This window comes from Clavelina lepadiformis, chromosome 5, assembly GCF_947623445.1.
Source record: "Clavelina lepadiformis chromosome 5, kaClaLepa1.1, whole genome shotgun sequence".
Lineage (NCBI taxonomy): Eukaryota > Metazoa > Chordata > Ascidiacea > Aplousobranchia > Clavelinidae > Clavelina > Clavelina lepadiformis.
Window position 1 is genome coordinate 4,895,850 of NC_135244.1, and position 25,810 is coordinate 4,921,659.

General features: G+C 36.4%; 2 protein-coding genes across 5 annotated transcripts; both read left to right on the forward strand.

Annotated features, from left to right (window-relative positions):
* The first annotated feature begins 1,014 nt into the window (after positions 1–1,014).
* LOC143459747 (uncharacterized) lies at positions 1,015–16,280 on the forward strand. Of its 4 annotated transcripts, none has more exons than XM_076957011.1 (49): positions 1,015–1,167; positions 1,608–1,714; positions 1,826–1,919; positions 2,105–2,233; positions 2,408–2,516; positions 2,601–2,690; positions 2,899–3,659; positions 3,808–3,924; positions 4,076–4,178; positions 4,251–4,450; positions 4,573–4,860; positions 4,970–5,044; positions 5,149–5,328; positions 5,411–5,583; positions 5,669–5,783; positions 5,943–6,031; positions 6,169–6,385; positions 6,468–6,616; positions 6,702–6,840; positions 7,059–7,204; positions 7,352–7,493; positions 7,562–7,848; positions 7,943–8,069; positions 8,237–8,347; positions 8,471–8,580; positions 8,714–8,945; positions 9,109–9,388; positions 9,502–9,632; positions 9,769–9,941; positions 10,046–10,256; positions 10,532–10,684; positions 10,854–11,000; positions 11,165–11,283; positions 11,381–11,606; positions 11,893–11,919; positions 12,028–12,159; positions 12,360–12,392; positions 12,479–12,594; positions 12,762–12,846; positions 12,980–13,140; positions 14,205–14,352; positions 14,473–14,634; positions 14,739–14,780; positions 14,868–14,959; positions 15,067–15,171; positions 15,286–15,445; positions 15,547–15,693; positions 15,806–15,902; positions 16,028–16,280. In XM_076957011.1, the coding sequence occupies exons 1-49, from the start codon at positions 1,101–1,103 to the stop codon at positions 16,092–16,094; spliced, it is 7,371 nt and encodes a 2,456-aa protein (XP_076813126.1). In that variant the 5' UTR covers positions 1,015–1,100; the 3' UTR covers positions 16,095–16,280. The 4 variants fall into 4 exon arrangements, with proteins under 4 accessions (XP_076813126.1, XP_076813124.1, XP_076813125.1 ...); XM_076957009.1 differs by having other exon boundaries at positions 1,016–1,167; positions 14,470–14,634; XM_076957010.1 differs by having other exon boundaries at positions 1,016–1,167; positions 7,355–7,493; positions 14,470–14,634.
* Positions 16,281–19,688: 3,408 nt separating this feature from the next.
* LOC143459754 (V-type proton ATPase subunit B) lies at positions 19,689–24,568 on the forward strand. Its single transcript, XM_076957020.1, has 11 exons — positions 19,689–19,860; positions 20,703–20,857; positions 21,088–21,181; positions 21,333–21,492; positions 21,739–21,901; positions 22,000–22,097; positions 22,208–22,331; positions 22,491–22,641; positions 23,204–23,391; positions 23,601–23,730; positions 23,887–24,568. Exons 1-11 carry the CDS (start codon positions 19,749–19,751, stop codon positions 24,036–24,038), a joined length of 1,527 nt encoding a protein of 508 aa, XP_076813135.1. The 5' UTR covers positions 19,689–19,748; the 3' UTR covers positions 24,039–24,568.
* The last annotated feature ends 1,242 nt before the right edge of the window (positions 24,569–25,810 follow it).

The following is a 25,810-nucleotide window of genomic DNA, read 5'->3' on the forward strand; positions in this document are numbered from 1 at the left end:
CTTAGCGGTCACCCAAACCAAACCTTAAAAAAAACCTGGCTCTAACTAACCGCTCCCCCACCAGTTAAACTTGTTACTTCAATACTTCCTAAGCTCCCATGATATATTTAGGTTGCCAATCACAAAGTCTTTTATGTTTAGAATTGTTTTATAGCATTTATCCTCAGAAACAACTGGTAACCGAGTTCACCTTATGAACAAATGCTGAAGATAAGCAAAGAATTAATTATACAATAACAGCTCAACCTAGGAGCCCTGTTAGCTGACGGACTCATGCTCAGTGTAGTAATTTCTAATTTGGTTATTCCCCAAAATTAGGTCCTTCCCCACCGTACTCGCAGGCGGCAGCACATCAAAATCCATAAACTATGCAATACCGGTACACCATCGAAAATAAAAAATTGAAAGTGGCTGAACCATGTTAACCCAGTAGATAATAAAATCAAATACCTTGAGACAAAAACTATGCAAAGCAATAGTATAAGGCTACAAAGTATTGTTATGAGATAGTACAAGTGCATCTGATGAAGCAAGGCGATGCTTGCGAAAGCTTGTGTCAGTTAAAGAAAGTTAACTCCTAAAGTGCTATCATATATTCTGCTTCATTATTGAAAATAAAGGGAGCATACTTAAGATCAGTGCCACCTTTGGCTTCCAAACAAGGTATTTTTTCGAGACATAAATATAATGTACTTCGGCACTGTGTCTTTTTTAATTTTTTTGGGTAGGTTACTTGGTAAGTTAAATATCTTACAAAGAAATTTTATAGGCTATGTTGTGTTCTTTCCATTAAAACAATTAACGGACTTGTTTTTAAAACTATTAAGAAGTTAATAATTAGATTCTCAGCAATTTAATAGATATAAAGTAGCCTACGCATACTTCCTGGACAGTGCTGAAGCCCAGTAGATGGTGTTTGCCAGGAATAAAAGTTTAATTGAAGCGTTGACGAAAATTACAGTGCATTGTTAAATTTAAAGTGTGACGTAGAACGCCCGGAGCAAGTTGTAACACACCTAGTTGTAGCGTATGCCACAAAATCGACCTTTTAGAATGGTTTAGTGAACTTCAAAAATAAAATGTAAATACAAGCAGACAAAATGGATCGGTTACTGATTTTGTTAACAGTGATTTATTTTTGTAGGCTATGTGCAGTTAACGGTCAAGGTACGTAAAGTAATTTTAATGTAGGTCTCACATTACCGGTAACTTATAATTATATTTTTCTATAGTTAGGTAGTTGTTTGCTTAATATCAATTAAGACACTTGCATAAGTGTCTTAATTGATATTAGGCCTAATGTCTCTTAGATGTATCACCAAACGGTAGATTTATAACTTAACGACATTAAGCTATTTGGTAGAAGCTGTAACACTCGTTTCGAATTTATGGTAGGCATAGGCTACAGGGTAACTTAAAGAATAAGGAGACACTTTAATTATAATTGGGCTATAGTTTGAATTGGTTAAAGTCAATCTAGAATCACAAGAAGCGTTGTGCATACATATAGTAAAGTAATGATTAAAATCCAATAACAAACGAAATAGTATGTATCAATGTGTTTATATACTTGAGATGCCATTTTATACGTTGTGGTATTTATTTAGACCTAGTTTTTTCGACAACGCCTCTGGCTGAGTCCACAATTCTGATGTTACATCTGAAAAATACCAGTGCTTTGAAGCCCACACAACCAACTTTAAATTTAAATGAGGTAATAGACATATCGGTCTACGATGGTAATTTTATGCGCAACCGGGAACGGTTTTATCTTTTGTCGAATTTGTTTTAAGTAACGTTTCAATGAACTATACATATTTGACAGAAAAGTGGAGTTCTTTTCAGCACCATTAACTTCGTAGCATCCTCAAACCAAGTGTTTTCTCCAGGAATAATGAACATCACTTCGAACATCGCAAGTATGAATTTTTTTTAAGGAGTTGTTCACAACTTGGCCGAGAGTAACTTATAACTTTTGCAGAGGTTAACATTCTTAGATTTCCGTTTGAATTATGTTTACTATCGCATCATTTATTGAAGCGCTAAATCTAAGTTTTTGCGACAGCGTGAATCTTTTAAGACGAAGTAATTTTAATTTTATTAGGTTTGGCATGGAAATACTTACCACCACCGCCGCCACCACCACTCACTCTGCCGCCGATTCCTCCAATGCTTAGAATACCTGATCCGAAGACAGGTTCGTCAAAACCATCAAGTGGAACAACGATAAAAGGTGTGTGAACCTATAGGCCTATAGGCCTTCTTAGCATTGCACACGTGTAATAGGTTACAATTGGCTATAGCAAGCAATAATAAATGCATAGCAAGGCATAACAAACGGTGGTTGACAGAACTAAACCATTTTGTGAATCCACGAGCTTTTATCTTTCAAGTGTAAATTTTTCAGTAACGACTGTTGATGTGCATACGCCGATGCCAGACGTCAGGATGACGTCATTCACCATTTCTTTGTCTCCACCGAGTGCACCTCCGCCTTTGCCGACCTTCACACTCGAGTAAGTAAAGCGTCCAGGACATGGTAAAACTTTGTTGTTCTTGATTGATTCTTTAATTATCCGACTGTGTATCATGTACTACAGGGTCACCACACCAGAGCCGCAAACTGAATACAATACCGAAAAGGACACTACTCCACCACGGCTTGATTCAAGTGATACAAATACGTTAGTGTAAGTGGATGCTGTGTTTACAGTAGTTGGCAGCTTGGTAGTTCAACACTATAGATATTCTTTGTGTAAATTTTATAATGTGTACAGTCTACGTGGTAAACGATAACAAAATATTTCTTTGGGTTTCTTGGCTAACAGGTTATTGTCTTTTGTTTTTAATCAATCAGTTGGAACTTTATTGAACAATGTTCGGGTCTTGTATTTATAGAATCAACAATCCCGTAGCTGAAACAGTGACTGCCGCACCTACAACACTAGTAGATTTATCTGTGACAAAAAACCAAGTTGCTCCAGCTGAGCCCAATAAGTTCGCCGAAGCGATTACGTCATTTAATGGGAAACAATCTAGCACTGAACACAGAATCGTTTTTAATGACGTAACAACAGACAGTACTTCAGCTGGAAAGATTACCTTTGGTTTTAAAGCAACAGCCTCTGCTTCACCTTTTACTTACACAGTTCCTGTAAAAGCTTCAGCTCGCGTAATAGCAAGCACAGGAACTGTAGCTTCTACAACAAGCGTGTTTACACATGCCTCTGAAAGGGTTTCTCCCGCAGTCTTTATCTCTACTAACGCCGCAGACACTGAGGTACAAGACGTCACCAGTAAAATTGATGCAGAAGCGTCATCAGCCGCCGTGACAACTAGCTTTAGTAATGACAGTGCCGTTACGTCATCTCCAGGCGATGCATATACTTCAAGGCACGAAATTGACCTGACGTCAACAGAACGTGATTCGAAAGACATAACCAGGCGTTCAGGTGGCATATTGCCAACAACACCTCATTCTACTACAAAACAACCGATTATTGCAACCGATTTCGTTTTTGCTGAGTCCGCAACTCAAACATATGCTACCAGAAGCGCTCTTATTAATACAGATAGCGATTCTGGAAGTTCTTTTACAAGAAAAGAAACCAAGGCAACTACAGACAAACAAAGAAGGCAAACAACCGGACCGTCAACAGGTTATAAAAATTCACTCATTGGTGTAAACTGTAGGCTATTTGGTATAAATAATGTTTGGTATCGTATGTCTGAATATCTAAGCAAGTCTGTTGAATGTTGGTTCATTAAAATAGAAAGCGTTTATAATACTGACCTTGTTACTTTTAGGTAGAGGACCGACTCTGGCAATTTTGAATCCCCAGTCCTTTCCGTCCACACTCTCTGTGACAAATGTTGTAACAATCCCTACGAACCTTCCAAGTACTGAAACGTCAACGTTTTCAAGTAGACTTAATTCTTGGGAGAAAATTATGCACAAAATGCGATTTTGCTTTGCTTTTGTTTAACTTTATGTAGCATGAATCATAGTGTTAAAAATTGAAATACGCCCTGTAAGTTAAGTATATGTCATATAACGCTCCGTAAATTTCTTTAGTTATTACAACCGAAGTGCTGGCTACAGCCAACGTGACCATAAACATACCACCGCCGCCACCTCCACCACTTGTTCCGCCGCCTTTTCCTATTCTAACGCAGATGTGAGATAAAAATTACAGGTTACAAGGGCTGATCATCTGGAGCTTTTCGTTTATCCTCTGCTTTCTTTTTAGATTCAAGACACCTGAACCTACTACAGATCGATTTGGTACGGAAGAAGCAACAACGCAAGAGTCTAAGGATTCAACTCAACGCCATACAAGTTTTAGCCCAACAATGCCAACGTCAAGGGAAGAAACCTACACAAGCATAACAGCAGCGGAACAAGAAACAACCATTGAACCATTCACAGCTAGTATTAAAACAAGTATCGGTAGGTTATTAGCAATGTTATAGCAAAATAAATAATAATTTTTACATTTTTCACATTACTAAAAAATCATTTTGTTATGTGTCACTTGCATTTTCGTCACATGACCTATCAATATTTTTCAGACAAACCGTCGCCTGCACAAAACATCACTCTGGTAAACATTGAATATTTCGATGCCAAAATTAGGATAACCTCTTCTCTCAATGACGTCGATTACTACAACGTCACAATACAACGAACTGACGACTCTACCGGTACAGTGGTAGGCAGTAGCTCGTTGAATCAGTCGCGGATTTCTGGACATGTTGAAGTCACAGCACTTCATCCAAACACTTCTTACACGATTGAAGTCGTCAGTGTCTTGAATGGAGAAACAAGCTTACCGATATCGACCGTTGTGAAAACGAAACGTAAGCATTTATATGAAGTAAAAAGTTTAGCCCTGCGTAAACGTGGAACCATAATCGCATCAAGTCAATATTGAACCCAAATATCCCGTGCGTTTTTTCTTCTTATCAGCATTACATGAACTAATTGCGGAAGTTCGAAACATTACTGCTGTTACGGCTTTCGTAAAATGGAATGAGATATCGGGTAAGAAAAATCATGCCGTAAAACCTAATCGATCTTTCTGCATGATTTCTCTCATAATGCCACCATTTAATGTTTATTTCATGTGTTTGATTACCGTATTGCAGATGCATCAGCTTATGAAATAAGGTACCTCGCTGGCAACGATACTGCAACCTACATAAGCTTTGCCAACATGCACTTAAATTTACACTTAGAATCTGGACGTAATTACACGGTGTTAGTTAGCGCTTTGGATACAAAAAATAGATCAATATCAAATTCAGCGATGGTAAAGTTTTCAACAGGTGAGTGCCGAATTCACTCATGCATGGTTCAAAATGCAAAGAAAATAGATTTCATTTCTTCCATTTTTAATTGTTATGCTAGTCCCGGAATACGGCGTTTCAGTTTTGGAGACTTGGGCCAACCCAATTTCAGCTTACGTCCTCTTCACGCCAACTGACAACAACACAGAGACTTATCGGGTCGATATTGCTACCATGGCCAATCTCACCAACATCACTGACTCCGTTTACTTGGACTATCTGGGTCCAGATTCGGTTAGTCAAGAAACACGTTTTAGGAAATTTTTTGTGAAACTATTTCCTTCACTTGTTGAAGTTATTGTCATTTCGTATTCTTCAGGTTTACAACGGATCTTTCAACGGAACTTTGATGCCCAACACTGATTATAGATTTACGATAACAACGATTTTGATTCATGATGAGCCAGAAGTTAGATTTGTCAACGTAACGACAGGTAAAGTCTCAGTCAAATATTTTTTAACATCGCTTGATGTAACTGTAGGTATTTTTTGGTTGCAAGCACGTATATCCCATTTAGTTTTGAAAAACAAAAACGATCATAAAATATCACTTTATTATTAATATTTCAAGTACTATTTTGTTTGTTCTGTAGGGGATTTTGAGAGGCCCAGTAACCTCACCACCGGAAGTGTGAACCCGGTGGGTTTCGCTTTGGCTTGGAAAGCGGTTCCTTTCGCAGATGTAGGTGCTTGATAAAAGTATCTTTCTACTAAAATTACGCTTTGAATAATTAATCTAATCCTGCTTAATGTATATTCGTAAAATTGCGCCATGATAAAATGGTTTCACCTAATTTGCGTTTTCTTTTTATTATTCAGGATTACATCGTAGAAGTGTACATATTTTCTGTTAGAGTGCGAAGAAGAGCTGATGATGCTTCTGATTCAAATCTAGTACTCTTTCGAAAATATTTTGGAATCAAAGACTCAAATGCCGTAATTGACGATCTTTTACCGGGCGAAGATTACACCATTCGCGTGTACGCTCACGTCAATAGCTATGTCTCTGATCCTATTGAATTTTACGAATCAACAGGCAAGACATTGCTATTTGTTTGTTACATTTAAAATCAGCGACATAGCGTTCATTGCTAAAGGCTTTATTTGTTATGCTTTAGCTCCATTACTCAAGCCAACTGTAGCGGTGTCGGACACAAAACCAAACTCCATCACTGTTTCACTTTCGCCGTCCAACAGCACTGTGCAGTTTTACCAATTACAAATTGCTCCTTTAGGGAATGAAACGGCGGTTGTAGACAGTATACAGGTAAAAATACTACAATTGTTCTAGATATAACCGTTTAGACTTTTATGAGCATAAAATTGTTTTTTTTTTGGTTAAATTATTCCAGATTAATCCCGAAGATGTTCTTCCGGATGCCAGTTTCGTCTTTCAAAATAATTTAATTCCAGATTTACCTTACGTCATAACAGCTACCAGTAACTTTGGAAAAGCGACAAGCGATCCTGATGACGTCACCTCCTCAACACGTAAGTTAAATTTTTCACAAAATTCTACTCTTTTATTGTTCATAGACAGACAGCATATTCCATGAGTCATTGACAAGATGTACATTGCACAGTAAATGTGCTGTCCCGATCTGGGTCTGTTGATAAATTACATGCGAATACATTATACGTTTATCAAAAAAACTTTGACGTTACCGGTATATTCCAGTTTATACATCCGATTTTCCTTTTGCTATTAGTTCCCGTACCTGGCCCGTGGGATAACTGGAGCATGAATGCATCTGACTCCTTTGTCTTTATCGAGCTGATTCCGTTTCCCGATGTCGAAATTATCGATTGGTCCAAACTTACCATTACAGGCTTTACCCTCAATTCATCGCTTCAGGTGTTTTGATGTACCTGTAATCATATTGCATACGTTTTTAAATAGTTGTACACTAATTGATAGAGCTGATGCTTTGACTGCTGCTCTTTTTAGTGTTTGCAAACATTTTGATTTGTAGTATAAGATATATTTGTGGTCTTGTGACAGCAGGAGAAACGTTTTCCATCCAACGCAACAAACACAACAGTAATTTTTCATCAACTCTCTCCTGGAACACAATACAACATCTCCCTAGTACTTATTACCGGCGGCGTTGTGGGGCCAGAGTCGATGAAAACAGTAACCACAAGTATGCAGAGACATTCTTATCATATTTTATTAAGGGAAAACATCCTTTCAAAGTTGACATTTACACAGAGATAAGATCAACCACCGCCGCAAGCGAAGTTAGCATTCACAAAACCCACGCAGAAAGATACATGTCTTCATCAGCTGGAGAAACCACAACCATTGTTGGTGATGTGACTTATTCTTCCGCCTATGTCACGACAACCAAGTCTCCCTTCGAACTGGGAGATGTATATATCGGAGTAGTTCATATCAACGATAGCCTAATAATTGCCATCAATGACGACCATGATGGTGACATCGACAGAAATTCGTCACCGTCACTTCGAAGTTTAGAAGAAAATTTCAAAGAATATGTAATATACTATAATATTGCGTGCCATGTGATCAATACATATACTCAGAAAACAGCATTCCACCTAGTTTCTACAAGCATGTTTTGTTTTTTAGATAACTGATCAATATAGTACAGCGCTGAATTATACAACAGGACCAGGACTGGCTGCTGTTGAAGTTCAATATTATGAAACGTTTCACAATGGAACAATCGCAATGCACTTTTCCGCCACATTTGATGGTAAGTGGTCATACTTTGATAGGGTAAACAACCGACGTCCTTCAAGTATTAATCATTTCGTTGCTTTTACTTCTTACCAATGACTGTTTTCTGTCGTATTTTTATTCTTATTTTGTTTTAATTATGAACTTCATAGAAGCGATCGTAAAATGATGAATTTTTTACAGCTCGCCACACAGGCTTCCCGTGCAAGTTGGAATATTTCATTTCTGAAGCACATAAAAACGGAAGCTTACCAAGTGAGCTTGCAATCTTGCCTGGGACGTTCAGAATGTCAGGTTTGTTTTCATAAGGCATGGCAAAGGTGTTTTGCGCAGTTTTATTGCCTCTTATTAATAGTATTAGAATAAACTATTGAACTTTTGTTTGCTGTAAATATTTTACCAGCATCTGTTATTCAGGAAAACGCCTCTTTTCTGGCTCTGCTACGGTCAATGATTTGAGCCAAGGGTTTGTTAATTCCACACTCACACAATCTCAGGCCAGTTTCAGGGATTTGGTCAACGTCGTGGTAAGATTAGCGTGTGTAGTACAGAGATTTAAATTTACAATCGATTCTTTCTTGATAAGAAGATGGTATCGTACGAGGAAATCATGGATCTCTATCTCTTGTAACTAACTTATTGTAAATTTTCATCTTAAAGCTTCGTCAGACTCTCCGTTCTTCATCTCTCTCGGATCGCATCGACCTTGGAGCAAGCTGGGAAGTTGATTTTGTTGGGGAAACTTCCGATCCGGCTAGTCTTCGAACCGGATTTACGATTACATCGTCATCAGATGATGAAAGCGCAACTCCTAGAAAAGTGCTGAGACTGATACGGACAGGAATGGAAAGATATTTCTTCAACGTCGATCTTGGAACTGTCTTTGTTAGAGGTAAGTTCTTAAGATGATCACGTAAAAATTCGTCAATGCTTTCATGGTTTTAAGGTTTGAATTTCACAATTTACTTGATGCGAATAAGAATTTTGGCCTGGTTTTACGGTTTTAGATAAAACGATCTTTATAGCTTCTTTATCGTGTACTTTGTGTCATGCAGCTGCTGGATTCGAACCTGCTCGGTCTGATGAGGAGAGATTTTGTGAACCCGGAGTCCTTGTTACTTCGCCTCCGTCAAATAACTCCTTCCTACTCGGATTTGAATTAGACATCCCACCGTCTTTTGTATATGACGTTATACACCGACCAGAATCATCCAATCACAGTTTCGTTAGGGAACGTACTCAAGATTTTCTCAACCAATTGGCAGATCGCATGGGTGACAATGTTGGTGGACTGACAGTGCAATATTATCAACCTGTAGCTCCACCTGCATCTAGGTATGGACGACGAAAGTGTAAATCTACACTAAACTGTAGATGAACTTGATCTAACACCAGGTATTGTAATTGAAATAATTCCGATGTCGGTTTATTGTTGCTTATGTTCATAGGATATATGCTCATGCTTTGGTGTCAAATCCATCAGTTAATTCAACGGAAATCTTGCTTGGCATCAGTAGTAACATTAACTCGACGTCAACAATCTTACCAATAAGAAGGCATACATTCAATATACCTGGAGGTATAATGATATGAATCGTGAAATTGTTTGTATGATTATGTTCGATGATTGAAGACGCTTGTTGAGTTTAATATTGTTTATTGTTAAATAGGCCTTTGCGTATCATATATATACGTATTGTTCTACTTTTTTTTAGATCGACGAAAAATGGTGATGGAATTTAACCTTGCTGGACTTTCTGAGGATGAATTGATAGCACTTAACCTCAATAATTTCGCGAAACTTGCCACATTGTTTGATGGAATTTCTGTTCTGTTACAAAGCTTATTTAAAGAAGCTGGTTTGTCGATGACCACTTATCTCAAAAAGGTACAAAATTGCAAAGTTGTATTTGTATACGATAGAGATATAGTTAAACAATACAATCACAACCTTATCAAGAGTGTTTGATTTTTTGTTGCTTTATAATGCAGTTTGCGCGCGACGAATCGTCCTCGGAATTAGCTAAAGTTTTTGTGGATTTAAATCCTATAAATGTCAATACGCCAGTCACTCCAACAAGTGTAATGTCAGATCTCAAAAAAGCCGCACAAAGACTAGATTATACAAAATTTATTGGTGAAATTGTTCGACATTCTATTAACGTTTGGCCAGAAGGAACCGTTATGGGACTTGCCATACCAGGTATGACATGATTTTATCAACAACAAAAATTCTCATGAAGCCATACTCTATGCCTTAGCCATACCTATAGCTGTACCTTTGTGTAACGTTAAAGTTAAAACGTTTTGGTGGCTATTTCATGGAGATTTTTTGAAAGTGCTTGGTAAGATGCATTATCACAAAGACATAAGTTTACAATATACATGTAATTATGATTGAATTTATTTTTAATGTGTAGTGATTTTTATAAGGAAGAGAGTAAAAGTAAATCAACTTAAAGGGATTTTTATGCATAGGGAAGGTACCCATTAAAGGACTGTCAATTTTAACCATCCATGATCTGATGAAGAACTTTTCATCGGCGGAGGCATTGGAATTAAAGAATGCGCTTGGCTCCCAACTGCGATTAGCTTTGAGCAAATCAAATGTCACGGAATTTGTTGAAATTGGCACGTTATTAACTTATAACCTTATATTGAGAATATAAATAAACACTTTGGCTTAGGCTTGTTAAGGATAAGTGAGGAATAACACTTACATGTGGAGACTTGTTACGTACTTTTAATGAAGCCTTAATCATACAGATTTATCCATCGTATGTTTGACATCTATTATTAGAGAAAAGTGATATCACGTATTTCGAGTCCCGAAGCAACTGGTTGGATCAGATGATGATACATTTCAACATAGAGTTAAAAAACGACACATCACCTTACGATTTAGACGCGTTCGTTTCTTTCGAACTTATCACTTCCATGCTTTCAGGTAAAAATATTGAATAACTAGCTTTGTTTGTTCCGTTTTCAAAGCATTACTCGAAATCTATACTAGATACATTGTATACAGACCTACGTAGCCTGTTTGTTAAATAATCGCTGATCCGTTTATATTTGGTTATGCTGAGTATTCACAGTAATTTATTTTACTAGATGGCTTCCAAATTGACTCAGTTAATATAGGCGAGGTCCGTAAATTCAAAGGCAAGGGGAAGATATTACAATCGGACCGTTGGCTGGAAGAAGAACTGAAAATCGCGGCTTTTGCAGAGGTTCTTTTGTGTAGAATTTTAAAAACTTAAGATCATTGTATGATTAAGAGTATATGGCGTGTCGTGCATTCTTAGCATTACATACAACTTATTTTAGCTGGTTGCGTTATTTGACGTCATGATGCCGGTTATTGGAATTGACGGAAGCGAAATAAATGGTATTTTACTTAAACCACCGACGAATAATTCCTACCGAGAGATTTCTTTTGTCATCACAATGCCTCCTTATGACGGAACTGGTCCTGTAGAACTGGAAAAAAATATAAATGACCTAATACAAAAAGGACACGTTTCGCTCAATGTCAGCAACATCAATATATTCTGTAAGTTTGCTGTGATAAGTTATTGTTGTACTTGCACTATCACAAAGTCGTTGTAGGCTATATGGTTATACTTCGTATGGAGCTTGACGTCTATCCTAAACATCGATATACTATATGCTGTAGATTTACTGTATTTAGGTTAAGCTTACAAGTCCCACGCATTTTAGGCCTACACATGTCAGTGTAATGGTCTTTTGACTATATAATTAACACTGTTATATGTAAGTCTATAGACTCTATAGTCTACATTTCACACTAAACTCATATTATGTTTTCTTATCTTTAGTTGACATTCCGGAAGCTTCAGCACCAGGTAAAAGCGATCTTTATCGTGAACATTAATAGATGATTAATTTTTAAATGTTGCATGAAAATGATTTGAATAATCAATGACTTTGATAAGCCTCATTCATTATCACAGTGAAGTCTTCAAGTACAACCGATATCAAATTACTTTCGACGGTTTTCGAGACCTCGTTGTCGCCAACGTCTCTTCCTCAAATAAATACGACATTTTTGAAGAATCAGTTTTTTACATCAATTCTTGGAGAAGGTTTGAGAATAGCCTTGCTGGCGCTATAGTTTTTTTTTTATTGTACGAATGCAAGATTAAATAAAACAGTTTGAAGAAGTTAAAAAATTGATAGTTTTTTTATCGTAAATGCCGATTGTGAGTAAAAGCTAGAATTATGCGTGTGCAGGCTTGGAAAAAAAAATAAATCAAAACATGAAATATTTTTGCTTTTTTTACAGTTCCCACTGAGCCTTATTTTTCAAACGCTTCCCGTAAGTAAACATTTATATCATGACGAGGTCATCAGACCTCAAACATGTTATTTATCTCAATAAACATGACTTACTTTCTATTTTAGAGACGTATACCGGCTTTTATATACTCAGCGTTGCTAACGCAAACCAAGTTATAGAAATGTGGTTGGATGTTGACTCGGATGTTACGAGGTGGTACGTTTATCGATTTAAGAGCATGGTAAGCTATAACAATGTCTTATTTGTATTGGAAATCTATAAACTGTATTATTAAAATCTCGGCACTCTGCAAGTTACACTAATATAATTATTACTGCTAGTAAATGCTAATAGAGCGTTACCAACATTGCAATGGTGACTTTTTACGGTCATTTTTGTTGATTGCAGTTAAAATTTCTTCAAGCAAACGTGACGGTGGACTATATTGAACCGATTACAATGTACACAGTTCGGGTTCACTTTTATGCAGAAAGTAAGCAACAAACTTCCCTTATAACTTAAGCTTTATCATGAGGCTGCATTTAGCTGCTAAACTGCCTAACATGTATAGTTATAAATGGTTATTGTTCGCTGGTTGACAATCTCTTCTTGTTTGTCGTACGTAGCCGTTGAAACGATGACAGAAAAAGAGATCAAAGAAAGTTTTCAGAAGGCAGCCAATGAATCAGGAACAACGTTAGACGGATTGACCTTCGGCCAGCCAAGAGAATTTAAGGGTTACATGGAAAAGATTTCCAGCAGCTCTGACGAAAACTTGATCGAGAAGGTACTATAGCCATTACCCATTATGTTGTAAAGACGTTTTCGGACACAGTTGAATTCGTACATACAGTGTATATTTGTATCACAATGTATTATTTTTTAAGGACAATTCAACAAAACGTAAAATAGTTTTCAAAAAATTAGTGCTAATGCCAACAGGTTAGCAAACACTTTATCTATAAACTCGTTAACCTTTATAAGCACCATTAATCAGTTATAAGTAGGGCGATTATTTTTTGACTTAAAAATTGAAAATTTTGACAAATTTTGACATTAAAAAACTTTTTTTTGACAAATTTTGACGTATGAAGAACTCAAGTAGTTAAATTACGCATTATTGTACAAAAAGTTAAAATTTATTGTAGTAAAGAAGGGCAAAAATATGAACACAGACCTAGCCTATTCTGAAAAGGGAAATGAGCTAATTACAAATCACTGCCAAAAAAACTCCAACTAAGACACAACAAAAACTGTTCAATACATTTGTCTAAACTAAAGATACACGAAGTATCTAAGTTCTAAAGCAAAACCAAAGCAAGAGCTGATTCACAATAAGTAGACAATGGGCCATTTACAACAGTATAAAGTAGGTTACAAGGTGTACAATGTAAAATGACAAGTTCACCTACAGTGCAACCTCTATGACACCACGACAATGCAGTTTGTAAACAATTTTGACTTGGTAAAAAATTTTGACTTTTTAAACAATTTTGACAATTTTTGACCTAACGCTATAAATTTGACAAATTTCTGACTTTTTTTGACAAGTCAAAAAATAATCGCCCTAGTTATAAGGTAAACCCAGTGGTGGGATTCAAATATTTTAACATCCGGTTCTCTCACTAGCAGCATGCCATATTGACCCGGGGCCGATATACACATAGGCCTGTACATACGCTGGTTAACAACCGGTTCGCGGAGGTCATTAAAATTCCAAGAACCGGCAGAATCACACCACTGGGTTAACCCGAAACGTCTGGAAAATAAAACGATTGCTTATAAATATGTGTTTAAGATGTGCTATAAATGTTGCTGAGCTTTGAAATAATTGAAAAACATTTAATAAAGATGAACATGCTGATAATGCCGAGGGTAACGTTGTCTTTAATCAAATCTGATGAAGCCCCAGATATCGAGCAATGGAAAATAAGGATCAACGAACTGAACAAACCCTTTCTTATCACGTCCAGTTCTTGGGCAGATGATGGTAGTGGTGGTAGGTTGCGTTTAAATCTGTTATCTCAGCAAATTTATGAATTGGAATTGCGCGTGTGAGACAAATGCACTTTAGCGCTGTCTTACGGTAATTGTGAAATATTTCCCCCTGCCGCAGAAGGTCGCACACGAAGAGCGAAGGACGAGTTGTTACATTTTAAGATAAAAGTTCCATCGAATGAAAGAGAATCTCCTGCGTCACTCTACAAGGCTTTGTACAAGGTTATAATAAATGCTGATGATGTCTTTAAATTCATAGACGTGGATACAACAAGGATATATGGTCAGTACTAGCAGGCCATTAAGCTAATATCTCAAGTCTTAATTTGGAGAAAATTTTTATATGCAAAGAATGGTCTCAATTAAAACACATCATTATTCTTGCAGCCAGCTTTCCAGTTCTTCCAAGAGTGCCATTTACAGATTGGTGTAAGAGTTGTGTAGAGATAATAACTTTTATACTTTTCTCTGTTTTCATGATTTTTCTATTGCAAACACAGTATCCTTGTTTTATAGCAACTCTAAGTGGAGTCATCTTTACACAAATGAAAAAGGATCATTCTCTGGATGAAACAAACAAAAATCTGACTCAAGAGGTTATTGAGCAGGTAAGAGATAATAAAGCTTTCTCTGTATAACTTGGGAAATGTGCTTCATTTATATTTGCTTTGTTATTTTTTTAATTTGTTATACCTTACTTTGGCTATTTTTATAGATGCAATGGGCGTTTGATTATGTTGGCTACACAACAGAGATTTATAACTCGACTGGCGTCATCTATGAAACAGCTAAAGGCTTTCGTACTCAATTTGGCTATAAAGTAAGATTATATAATAACTTTTTATAACCAATTCACGGCATATAGTCTACGCAGCATGCGTCTTTTACAAAAGCAAACATATTGTTTCTTTTCCAATATACGCTTCATTAACAGGTTAGCTTTAACTTTGATGTGGAAATGACTCCCACTTATAACAAGAGTCAGCTAGAAGAAGAAATTCAAGAAGAAATTAGAAAGACGTTTATAGATAATGCTAAATTTTTGGCACATCAGACGGATCCTCATATTTCTCACGATAAAATCTTCATTGGACGTGAGAATGGAATCTATCTAAAAATAATTACTTATATTAGCATTTTATATCGTTCTGGTTGAGTTGTTTCCAATTTGAATTTTAAACTACTGTATGTGCAGCTTTTCACATGTGCAAGGATGAGGCTGTAGTCGACTGTCATCACCAAGCAGTTTGCATTGGTGATGAGACATATTTCACATGTCAGTGTGAAAATGGTTTTACTGATAAAAATCTCAGCAGACCAGGAAGACTGTGCTCTAGACAGGGTAAGCTGTTCTTCCTGTAGGGACGCGTATGGTTATCGTTGTATATGAGCTTCAATTTTAAGCTAGCTGTAGGCTTGTATTTTACTTGTAGGCTACCGGTTTAATTTTTTAGGTGAGACCTTGGTTGAAATTTTGTTGGCTGTTCTTACCGTACTACTACTCTTTGTTATTGTTTTTCTGCTTTTCCTGTTGTACAAAAGAACATCCAGGTATGAAATGGTTTCAAGTTAAAGAAATTCAAACTGTTGCTTTAACGGTCTTAAGTAGACCAGTTCTATAATTTGGTTTTATATTTAACCTTGGTTCTTAAGTTTTGATTAACTTTTTTTTTCAGTCAAGGAAGTTACAGTCCAAACGCAGGAGAAAATCCAAGGGATAAAACTAAAAATGTTCTTCCATAGCAATAGCTGCTTTATCGTGGCATTGTTTTTGCCTAGTCTTGCAGATTATTTCTGAACTAAACTTATTGAGGAAATGCCATGATTAGGCCTATACATGTGCAATATAGGATTAGCCATTGTCGTTATATTTTGTTTTACTAATTACTCAGTTGTTCCATCAATTGCAATAAAATATCTCCAACTTTATTCTGCCTCACCATCATCAAACCTTCAGCCAACGCGAGACATTTCGATCTTCAGTAAGTTATGGTCTATAACTCTATAGCCTGTATAGGCTTGTATTAACTTACATAGGCTATCTTGCACTATAGAAAACAGAGTAGTGGAGTTGTTTATTTGTTAAATAACAGCTGACTTGATGATAGCTAAAATCCTCCAATAAGCTAAACTGAAACGTAGCATGAGACTGACACAACTGTAGCAATGAGGTTTCGATGAGTGCAGAAATGGTGATTGATTGTAGGCTATACAGACGAAAACAATGTAGGCTAACGTCGGCGACAGAATAAAATTGATTGATTACAAAAAGAAGCCGGTCCATCAAATTAATTCCTTTTTTTACTTATCAGGATCGGAAGTAGACTTTTAAAGCGGAGTTAAAATTTATTATCTGGTGTATTTTCGATGTAAAAATTCTGACCCTATGTAGCCTAAATCGGATGCATTAAAGTTGAAGAGGTTGTTGGGGCACAAATAATTTCTCTCTTCTACATTAACCTGGCAAAAGAACCTAAATCCATAGCTTAGTTCTTTCGTGCTGTTAGAATACTCTAACATTGTGGTTGTCAGTTGGCTACTGATTGCATCGAATATGCTTACAAGTGAAGGCGTTTACTTGAAATTTTGTATACGTTTTAACGCAAGATTATTAAGCGAGTTGCATTTTAAAAACTGCCGTTCTACAAGTTTTACAAGAGCACGTTTTCAGCCAAGTCCAACAGACATTTGGTCAGCGATCTTTCTCTTTGTCTGGTCACTGATAAAAGCGAATATATATGGTTTCCTAGTTTGTAGATGGGGAGTTGAAATGTGCAAAGTGATAAACAATAGATGGCAGGTGCATGGGAAGTGCAAATAAGCTTTTCCCAAAATATCATATTCATAAATGTTAATCACCAGCTGGAAAATACATTGCCAGAGATGGTGCAATGTTGTTAGAAAAGACCACCCAAGCCGTTTTAAGGGAAGCGGATGGATTTATGGATTTATTAATCTGGCTCTATTAAAATAAGTTATAATAGCCTACATAGCCTTAGTAAAGTGGAACGATTAGAGCAAAAGTGCCGGTCTTGCTATAATGTAAGTCGTGGTCAATACTCAATAGGTCTACACAGCGGCGCTGCTGTTATTCTGATCTTGGTCCTGGTGAAAAGTTCTAAAGTTTAGAATCTAAACAAATAAAACTTCTAATTTTGCCCGAATATGAAACTATTTACCAAGGCCATTGAACAGGAGCGATTAGGCGTCATTAACATCTTGTCCGAAGGCATTGTCTCAGTAGGGCAGCGACAGTGGGCATTGATCACGAACCTCACCACATTATCTGCGCGCCATTCGCCAATCACAGCTGACTGTTGAGAATACTGTAGCTTATGTAAACTTACAAGGCTGTAGTAAGGGTAAAACTTTTACGGAGGCAATTATATCAAGTACATCCAGGGTTAAATTAAAGATGTTGCTAAATGTAACGTAATTTAACACTATAAATGTTTTAGCTCAGATTTTCACAAGATTTTTGGAGGCAAGTGCTTTATTTGTCTCAATGTAGCTTAGCTACGTTCTAGCCCCTAGATATACAGTTACTATTCAAAATGTCTGCAGTTAATACGTCGGCAAGTACTTTGGCTCTAATCTTTTTGCTTGAATTTTAATTGTTTTCCCACGTTTTTGCTGTTAAAAATAAATCCTTTCGGAAACGCAAGCACAACAACTCGGGAATTGGGGCTCAAGCGGTGAGAAATGATCACCAAATTTGAGTTGTGCGAAAACTTTCCTCATCTCTAGGATATAAGTTCTATTACTATTTCATACATGAACTTTCGATTAATTTTAAATATTTAATTATTTGTCCTAACTTCATTTAATTTCTTAATTTTCTTCCTCTCAAAACCCCTTCACTTTTTAAAATAAAATTGCTTACTAATGATTTTTGGTCTCGTGAGCAAAATCGTTTGCCTAGTCAATATTTTTTGTGAAGTTGAATTGCTGAGTTTCATTTTGGGCATTTGGCTGCGGAGGTTGAAAGGAGTTTTACATTTTGCGCTATAAGGCGGGCTCGTGTATCGCGTTTTTGACATAACATTGCTAAATAATCAAGAAGAAGAATTTTTTAGAGCACAATCTACTCAAAGTTTAGGCCTACCTGCCTACTGCAGTACTGTAAGGCGTATGCTACCGGTACTACTGTGTCAATGTCAGAATGTGTAGCCACAGTGTAGGGCTGTTACCAGGTTGACTAGAAGGATAAATGTGGCAGTGTTAACTGTGGTATAACCGTGTAAGGAAATAGTCTACTGAACTAAGCAGTAAGCACACAGGATTATGGATTGGCTAAGCCTATGCTCCATTTATTTTGGCTATATGCAGACTAGTAGATGTTTAAACTCTGTTTCTGTATTTATTTTGGTTCGGTGGCCGTCCTGACACTATAAATTAGTCGTAAACTTGATTACTATGATCTGTGTTTTTGTCATCAGGGCCTTGCCATATTTTTCTGCTTTGATTGTGGTGTATTTGTCATTGTTTTTAATTACGGCATCAGTGTCAGCACAATTTTTTATCCCCCACCATTATGGTGAAAAAATAAAAGAATATGAACGCTATAACTCCTGGAAAAACATGAAGGCGCCCACCATCTTTTAGCAGTTGGCGTCTTTCAGCCTTTGCATAGGAATGTACAACTATAGGCTAACTACCAGTGCCTATCTGGGCCTAATTGCTGAATTGTTGGTAAACTAGGAACTTATGTATGTGGATTGTGAACTAAACAGTAATGATTGCAGTTCTTAGCATAAAAAGAAATTATTAAAACCTACTACTAATAATTGTACTATGCTAAAATGTTGTTTCTCATGACACTGCAAGCATATCAAGTTTTGTAATGTTACAACTGAATCATAGAGTCAAAAACATAATTAACCACCTCTAGACTTTTTTCAGGCAGTCGGTGTATTTCAAAAAGCGGTTTTCTGCCCATAAAAACCCTGGCAAACTTCGATGAAACTTTAATTGTTTTGAAAGGTTTTTCACTTGTTTTTTCTTTAACTCCTAAAAACCTTTGCAGCGTGTTTTCATCAATTTTCAAGTTTTTCTTACACATTTTATTCTAGTCTGGATTTGAACATAACGAAGCTCTTCATGTGTGGACATGATATATCTTTTGTGTATAAATATTTCAAGATGCAACATTGCTTTGTTGCCATTTAGTGACATGAGTAGTAACCACAACTGTACTAGGAACTGTGCAGCCAGAAGCCCGTGTTAATTGTTTTGCTGAATTATTGCATTTTTTGCTATTATAATTTTCATTGTACCAGTATTAGGGAAGGTTTCCATATTTTAACATTTTTTCTTGAATGTTTTTCAAAATTTACATCTAAACTCTTTGCAGATTAGTCGTATATGTTTGATAAATAGTGTACTGGTTGTACAACCATGAGTGTAGATCTGATGCAGATGACTGATCCGATTCATCCAGCTCAGCTTGCTGCTTCCAGAGAACATACTCTCGCCGTTACAAGAGATTACATTTCTCAGCCAAGACTCAGTATGTTTTATAAAGCTCTTCCATGATATATATATATATATATATACATATACATGTTTTTATGACAAAACTTTTGGAATGTTTTAAATCATATTTTCTTTAATTGAATTTGTTTTAAAGTTGTTTTTGGAAAATGAATTTTGGTAAAATGTCATCCCTCAGTCTTTGGGTTTTAAAATGACTGTTGCATGCAAATTAAAAGCACGTTTGCTTCACCAACAGATTTCTTTTTGAAGATGTCAGCAAAGCTATAAGTTGCAATTTCTATTTTTTCTCAAAATCATTTTCAAAAACTGTCCATTGTATCACATCAGGGCATGATGTGGATTCTCGAGAAACTTAAAGTCAACGTGTGTAGTATCAGATACAACTTGTTTAAGGTCAACAAAACGACCTTAAATTTAGACTTTCACCGCTGGCGATAGTCCTTTGATAACTATTCAGACTTAAATACAAATTACTTGACTACATAACTACAGATTATTCCAGGTAAATATGAGCTCACAGTCACATGTGACGTCACTGCCTGCTACTTTGTTGTTAAATTATAGCTGCATAAATAAACAGCAAAAGCTGAAGGTTTAACCTAACCTCTGCTGCAAAGTTTAAATAAATATGAACTTTTAAATAATGTTGACAAACACATTTCTCAAAACCACGCAACAGTTACTTTAAAACATTTGGTTTTGTGATGACAAAATTTGCCTTTCTTTTCGTCAAATTGCTGGAGAATTTCTTATAAATGCAAGATTGAAACAAACCCCTAATCTTCATTGCATTTTATTCCATGTTAGTTAAAATGTATTCGTGTATATTTAAGTGTTTTTGCTGCTTTCTTTTAGCATACCAAACAGTCTCTGGAGTCAACGGTCCCCTGGTTATCCTGGAAAAGGTCAAGTTTGCAAAATATGCTGAAATTGTAACCTTAAATCTTGCTGATGGCAGCCAAAGAAGTGGACAGGTTCTTGAAGTTAGTGGTGATAAAGCAATCGTTCAGGTATGAATTTACATGCTGGCAATGCTGCACAGGATAGCATATATTTATACTTCATGCATCTGATAATGTACTTATTTGCAGTGAACTTCTGAGGGTACTGATTTTGAAGCATCTTTGTTAAGTTAATACTTCTGTTACAGTGCACCTTTAATATTATGTGACATTGAAAAGTATGGTTATCTGTAGTTTTGATGAAATTTAGTGATGCCACTTACTGTAAACATTGACAGGTTTTTGAGGGAACATCAGGAATTGATGCAAAACATACAACATGTGAATTTACAGGAGATATTTTAAGAATTCCGACATCAGAAGATATGCTAGGTAATGGTGAATTTGAGTAGAAATTTGTTTTATATTAAATTGTTACACTTTTTACTTAAAATTTTTTGTTTTCAAGGTTCTGTTGTAAACAGATATTTCTTACAGGCTAAAAACTACAACCCTTTAATATAGTGGTTTTGTATGTATCCAGGCCGTATTTTTAATGGGTCAGGGAAGCCAATCGACAAAGGTCCATCTGTTCTCCCAGAAGATTATCTTGACATTCAAGGCCAACCAATTAATCCCCAATCTCGTATTTATCCAGAGGAGATGATTCAGACTGGAATATCAGCCATAGATGTAATGAACAGGTAACTTTAAATTATTTGTGGCTTGTAGGTAGTAGGTTGTAGGTATATTGATGTTGGACGAGGACTAAACAAATATCTTGCACTTGTTTTACAGCATCAATCTCATAAACCTCTTTAGGCACGTTAAACAATTAATTTTAACGTTTCAGAAATATTGATGAATCCTGTGTGACAACGTATTGCTTTCTTTGTAACGTTAGCATAACATCACTTAATTTATTTGCCTGATTTCTATTTTTTGCTCAGTATTGCTCGTGGCCAGAAAATTCCAATTTTCTCAGCCAATGGTCTTCCACATAATGAAATTGCCGCCCAGATATGCAGACAAGGCGGTCTGGTGAAGATGCCAGACAAGGGTGTGCTGGATGGATCAGACGATAACTTTGCCATTGTGTTTGCTGCCATGGGTGTAAGCTAAGATGCCAAAAAATGTTGTTGCATAACTTTTTGTTCTTGCATTCCGATATGCAAATTTATATGTGATTGTTTTTGTTTATTCTTTCGTAGGTAAACATGGAAGCAGCCAGATTTTTTAAATCTGACTTTGAACAAAATGGCTCCATGGACAACGTCTGCCTCTTTCTTAACTTGGCTAATGATCCAACGTACGTGATTGCAAAGGGAAAAGTCAATACTGAATGTTTATTATTATTAACAGTGTTCAGGGCTTAATAACACGTTTGTATGTTATCATGTAACATGTATTAACATACAGAATTGAACGTATCATCACACCTCGAATTGCGCTCACAACTGCCGAGTTCCTTGCATACCAGTGTGAGAAGCATGTTCTTGTCATCTTAACTGACATGAGTTCATATGCAGAAGCTTTGAGAGAGGTGTGTAGAAATACCTATTTTTTGGCTTGGAGGACAAAAAGTGAATATATTTAATTAGATAGTTAACAATAGCAAACTTGAGGCTTTAAGTAGGGAGGTGGTATAATTAACACATTTCTGATGAGCCTCTGGAACTCTCTCAAAGTGTTGACAATTCAGGTGTCGGCTGCCAGAGAAGAGGTGCCAGGTCGTCGTGGTTTCCCCGGTTACATGTACACTGATCTCGCCACCATTTACGAAAGGGCAGGTCGTGTCAATGGAAGAAGTGGATCTATCACTCAAATTCCTATTTTAACTATGCCTAATGATGGTAAGTTCTTCAACTAACAACTTAAGTTAACTTAATATATTTTTTAGATTTCTCCTGAAAAATGATGAATAGTTTTAGCGGCAGGGATGAACATTATACAATGAATTTACCTTTTTACATCTTTTTTTTAAATCAAGAATTTTAAATCTAATTTTAGAATTGTTCTTAATCCAAAGAACTCAAGTCCTAAATCAAGTTCAAGTTATAGCGCCTAGTTTTCATCTCTAGAATCGTGGTATTGTGATACAGTTAAATTCACAACGACCAATGTTCAGTCGTGCTTGGTTCTGTAGTGTGATTTGTATTGCCAAGGAATCATATGTTACATGTAGTGAAACAACAAAATAAACTGCTTGTGTCAGTCAAAACATCTTGTCGGATGATGTTTTCAAATTTTGGGTCTATTCCGTTACGTTTGAGACTTGCATCAATTACTCGTCGTATATAACACAAACTTTTGACCACTAACTACACTTGACTTGCAAGTTTGTGTGCATGTGTTATCAGCATGTGCGGGTTCTATTTAGTTTTTAAAATATTAACGAGTCCCGTGTACCTCCAGATATCACCCATCCCATTCCTGACTTGACTGGTTACATCACTGAGGGACAGATCTACATCGACCGCCAGCTTCATAATCGTCAAATTTATCCACCAATCAACGTATTGCCCTCACTTTCGCGTCTCATGAAGTCTGCCATCGGTGAAGGCATGACAAGAAAAGATCATTCGGATGTGTCAAACCAGTTGGTAAGCAATTAGGTCACTCTATCAGTCATTTAATTTAGATGTTGGTTGATGCAGTATGAATCCATGTCACAGAGTTGGTGTGAAAAATATGGTTTTGTTCGAACACCCATTTTATACACCATGAGCATTGTTTACCCATATAATTATCTTGCAAGGCTAACCATTTAAGATATAGTTATAGTTTATCACAATGGTATTTCATGTTGTAGTACGCCAACTATGCCATTGGGAAGGATGTGCAAGCTATGAAGGCAGTTGTTGGTGAAGAGGCGCTCACATCAGATGATATGCTTTATCTCGAGTTCCTTTCTAAATTTGAGAAGAGCTTCATAACACAAGGTATTGTTTATGTTTTAATCTATATTTGGAAACAAGAAGTGTAGTGCGCTCGTTCTTGTCAAGCTGTGAATGAATGTGCCGTTATCATAATATTGCATTATTTTCATGTGCAATTCCTGCCGCCATAAAACTTCTAAATTGTGTCACGTGTTGCAGGTGCTTACGAGAATCGTAGCGTCTTCGACTCGCTTGATATCGGATGGGAATTGCTTCGTATCTTCCCAAAAGAAATGCTCAAACGAATCCCACGAAGTGTTATCAACGAATACTACCCCAGGAAAAAGCCGCCGATGGCTGCCAAAAAATAATCTTCTTTTCACGGACTCGTTATTCTGACATTGTTGTAGCGTAGGAACCAGATATGAAATGACTTTATTTATATTCTTATTGCTCGATGCAAGATCTTAAATTGTTATTTTTCATCACGGTTATGACTTGTCTTTGCAAGACTGATTTTATTAGACTTTGCTGCACGCGGCGCCAACAGAAGATATCTCTGCTAAAGTCGGTTGGAGACTTGTGTGATGTTACTTGATTATCCTGTTCATTTTCATGGTATCTTAATATCTATAGTTATGATTCGATGTGAAACTTAGCAAAAATTTTATCACGTGTATGTTTCTGCCTTCGTCGACTTGCTTTGGCTCAGTTTTGTCTAAATACAACGTATTTTTGCGCGGTTATAGGTCAATGATTCAAATTTGTGAGAGCCAATGGTACTGTCACATATATGCATACTGTATGCTCGTATATCAGTTGATATGTGTGAGTTACCAGAATTTGTACATATCATGTATTGTGTCCTGTTTGTGCAATAAACATCGTTGGAAATCTTAAACTTTTGTTGTGTGCTTGACTGCAAGTGATGCTTAGGCGCGTCGTCGTAAGAGCTTTTCGTGAAAAGTTGGGCCACTTTATTTGAACGATAACACACTTCAGAAAATATTTTTCTTACTGCTCAAACAAGAGGTTAATTGTTTCCCAATAAGGTTAAATCTATTTTACTCTAGTTTGCTGTGTTGTCGTCTCGGATTTGGCGCTAATGTGTGAAACTTCCTTAACGCTAGGCGGCAAAACGAAACAGTTGCTTTTACTGCACTGCAAATGACTTGTAGATATGCAAACTAAGTACAATAGCATAGATCACAATAATAGATATATACATGTATAGGTGAAAGAAAGGATTTTGCGAAAATGATCGAGTCCTGGAAAAAATCGGCAGCATTGGAAAATGTGAGGTCTTTATATCAGGTGTTCTATTCCAGCGTTTGATGACACTGTACATTTTCATAACTTAACCGGATCAGACATTTTGAATCTGACAACGCCCTACGACCAAATCGAAATACAAATTCGCCACTTGCGCAAGGTAGTTACAGTTATTGAAGATACCGCAAGTTGCGATTATAACTTCAGCAGTCTTATATTCTTCTTAGGTACGGGTATGACGTCAGCAACTGTTCTGAAGATCCTTCCTGCGTCAGCAAATCGGCTCTGCCAATACCTTACGACAACGGTTACCATTCCGACCGGAACATGTTCATGGAAACAGTTGTGACAGAAGTAGGGAAATGTTGTTAACACGTTTACGTAATAGTCTTAAAATTTGTCAACAAATACCAATGTATTGAGCAATGACGATACCTTCTTTACTTCTTTGCCAGCATGAATACTAACCAAACTTAAATTTTTTTAATTATAGTTCATTCTGAGTTGTGACCGCAAAATTATGAGCACAATTTCAACGTTGACTTAGATATTTGGAATTCTCGTAGGATCAATTGTTATGTTTGGGAACGTTGCGGACATGTAAATTCTTCATTCACTACCCACTATATGTGAATACATCGGAAAAGGCCTGAAGTACAATATAATTTACAGTTTAGTTATAATAGCGATTTACGACTTGATAGATGATGTCAGCTACAAACCTATACACCATAAGTCGTTTTTATAAATTTTTGAAAATGAAATTTTTGTAAGTTTTTGCTATCAAGGCTGCAATACGTCGGTGTTTGAAACGTTTTTCATGACCAAAACTTATAGAACGTCGTTTTTATCCAATTTTCTAAATAGCTTT

Excerpts from the sequence above, each read along its gene's own strand:
- LOC143459754 (XM_076957020.1), top strand. The coding sequence starts at position 19,749 with ATGAGTGTAGATCTGATGCAGATGACTGATCCGATTCATCCAGCTCAG. Across the intron at positions 20,858-21,087 it reads GTGATAAAGCAATCGTTCAG|GTTTTTGAGGGAACATCAGG; the intron begins GTATGAATTTAC and ends AAACATTGACAG. Across the intron at positions 23,392-23,600 it reads CGGATGTGTCAAACCAGTTG|TACGCCAACTATGCCATTGG; the intron begins GTAAGCAATTAG and ends TTCATGTTGTAG.
- LOC143459747 (XM_076957009.1), top strand. The coding sequence starts at position 1,101 with ATGGATCGGTTACTGATTTTGTTAACAGTGATTTATTTTTGTAGGCTA. Across the intron at positions 1,715-1,825 it reads CAACTTTAAATTTAAATGAG|AAAAGTGGAGTTCTTTTCAG; the intron begins GTAATAGACATA and ends CATATTTGACAG. Across the intron at positions 8,946-9,108 it reads TGGAACTGTCTTTGTTAGAG|CTGCTGGATTCGAACCTGCT; the intron begins GTAAGTTCTTAA and ends TGTGTCATGCAG.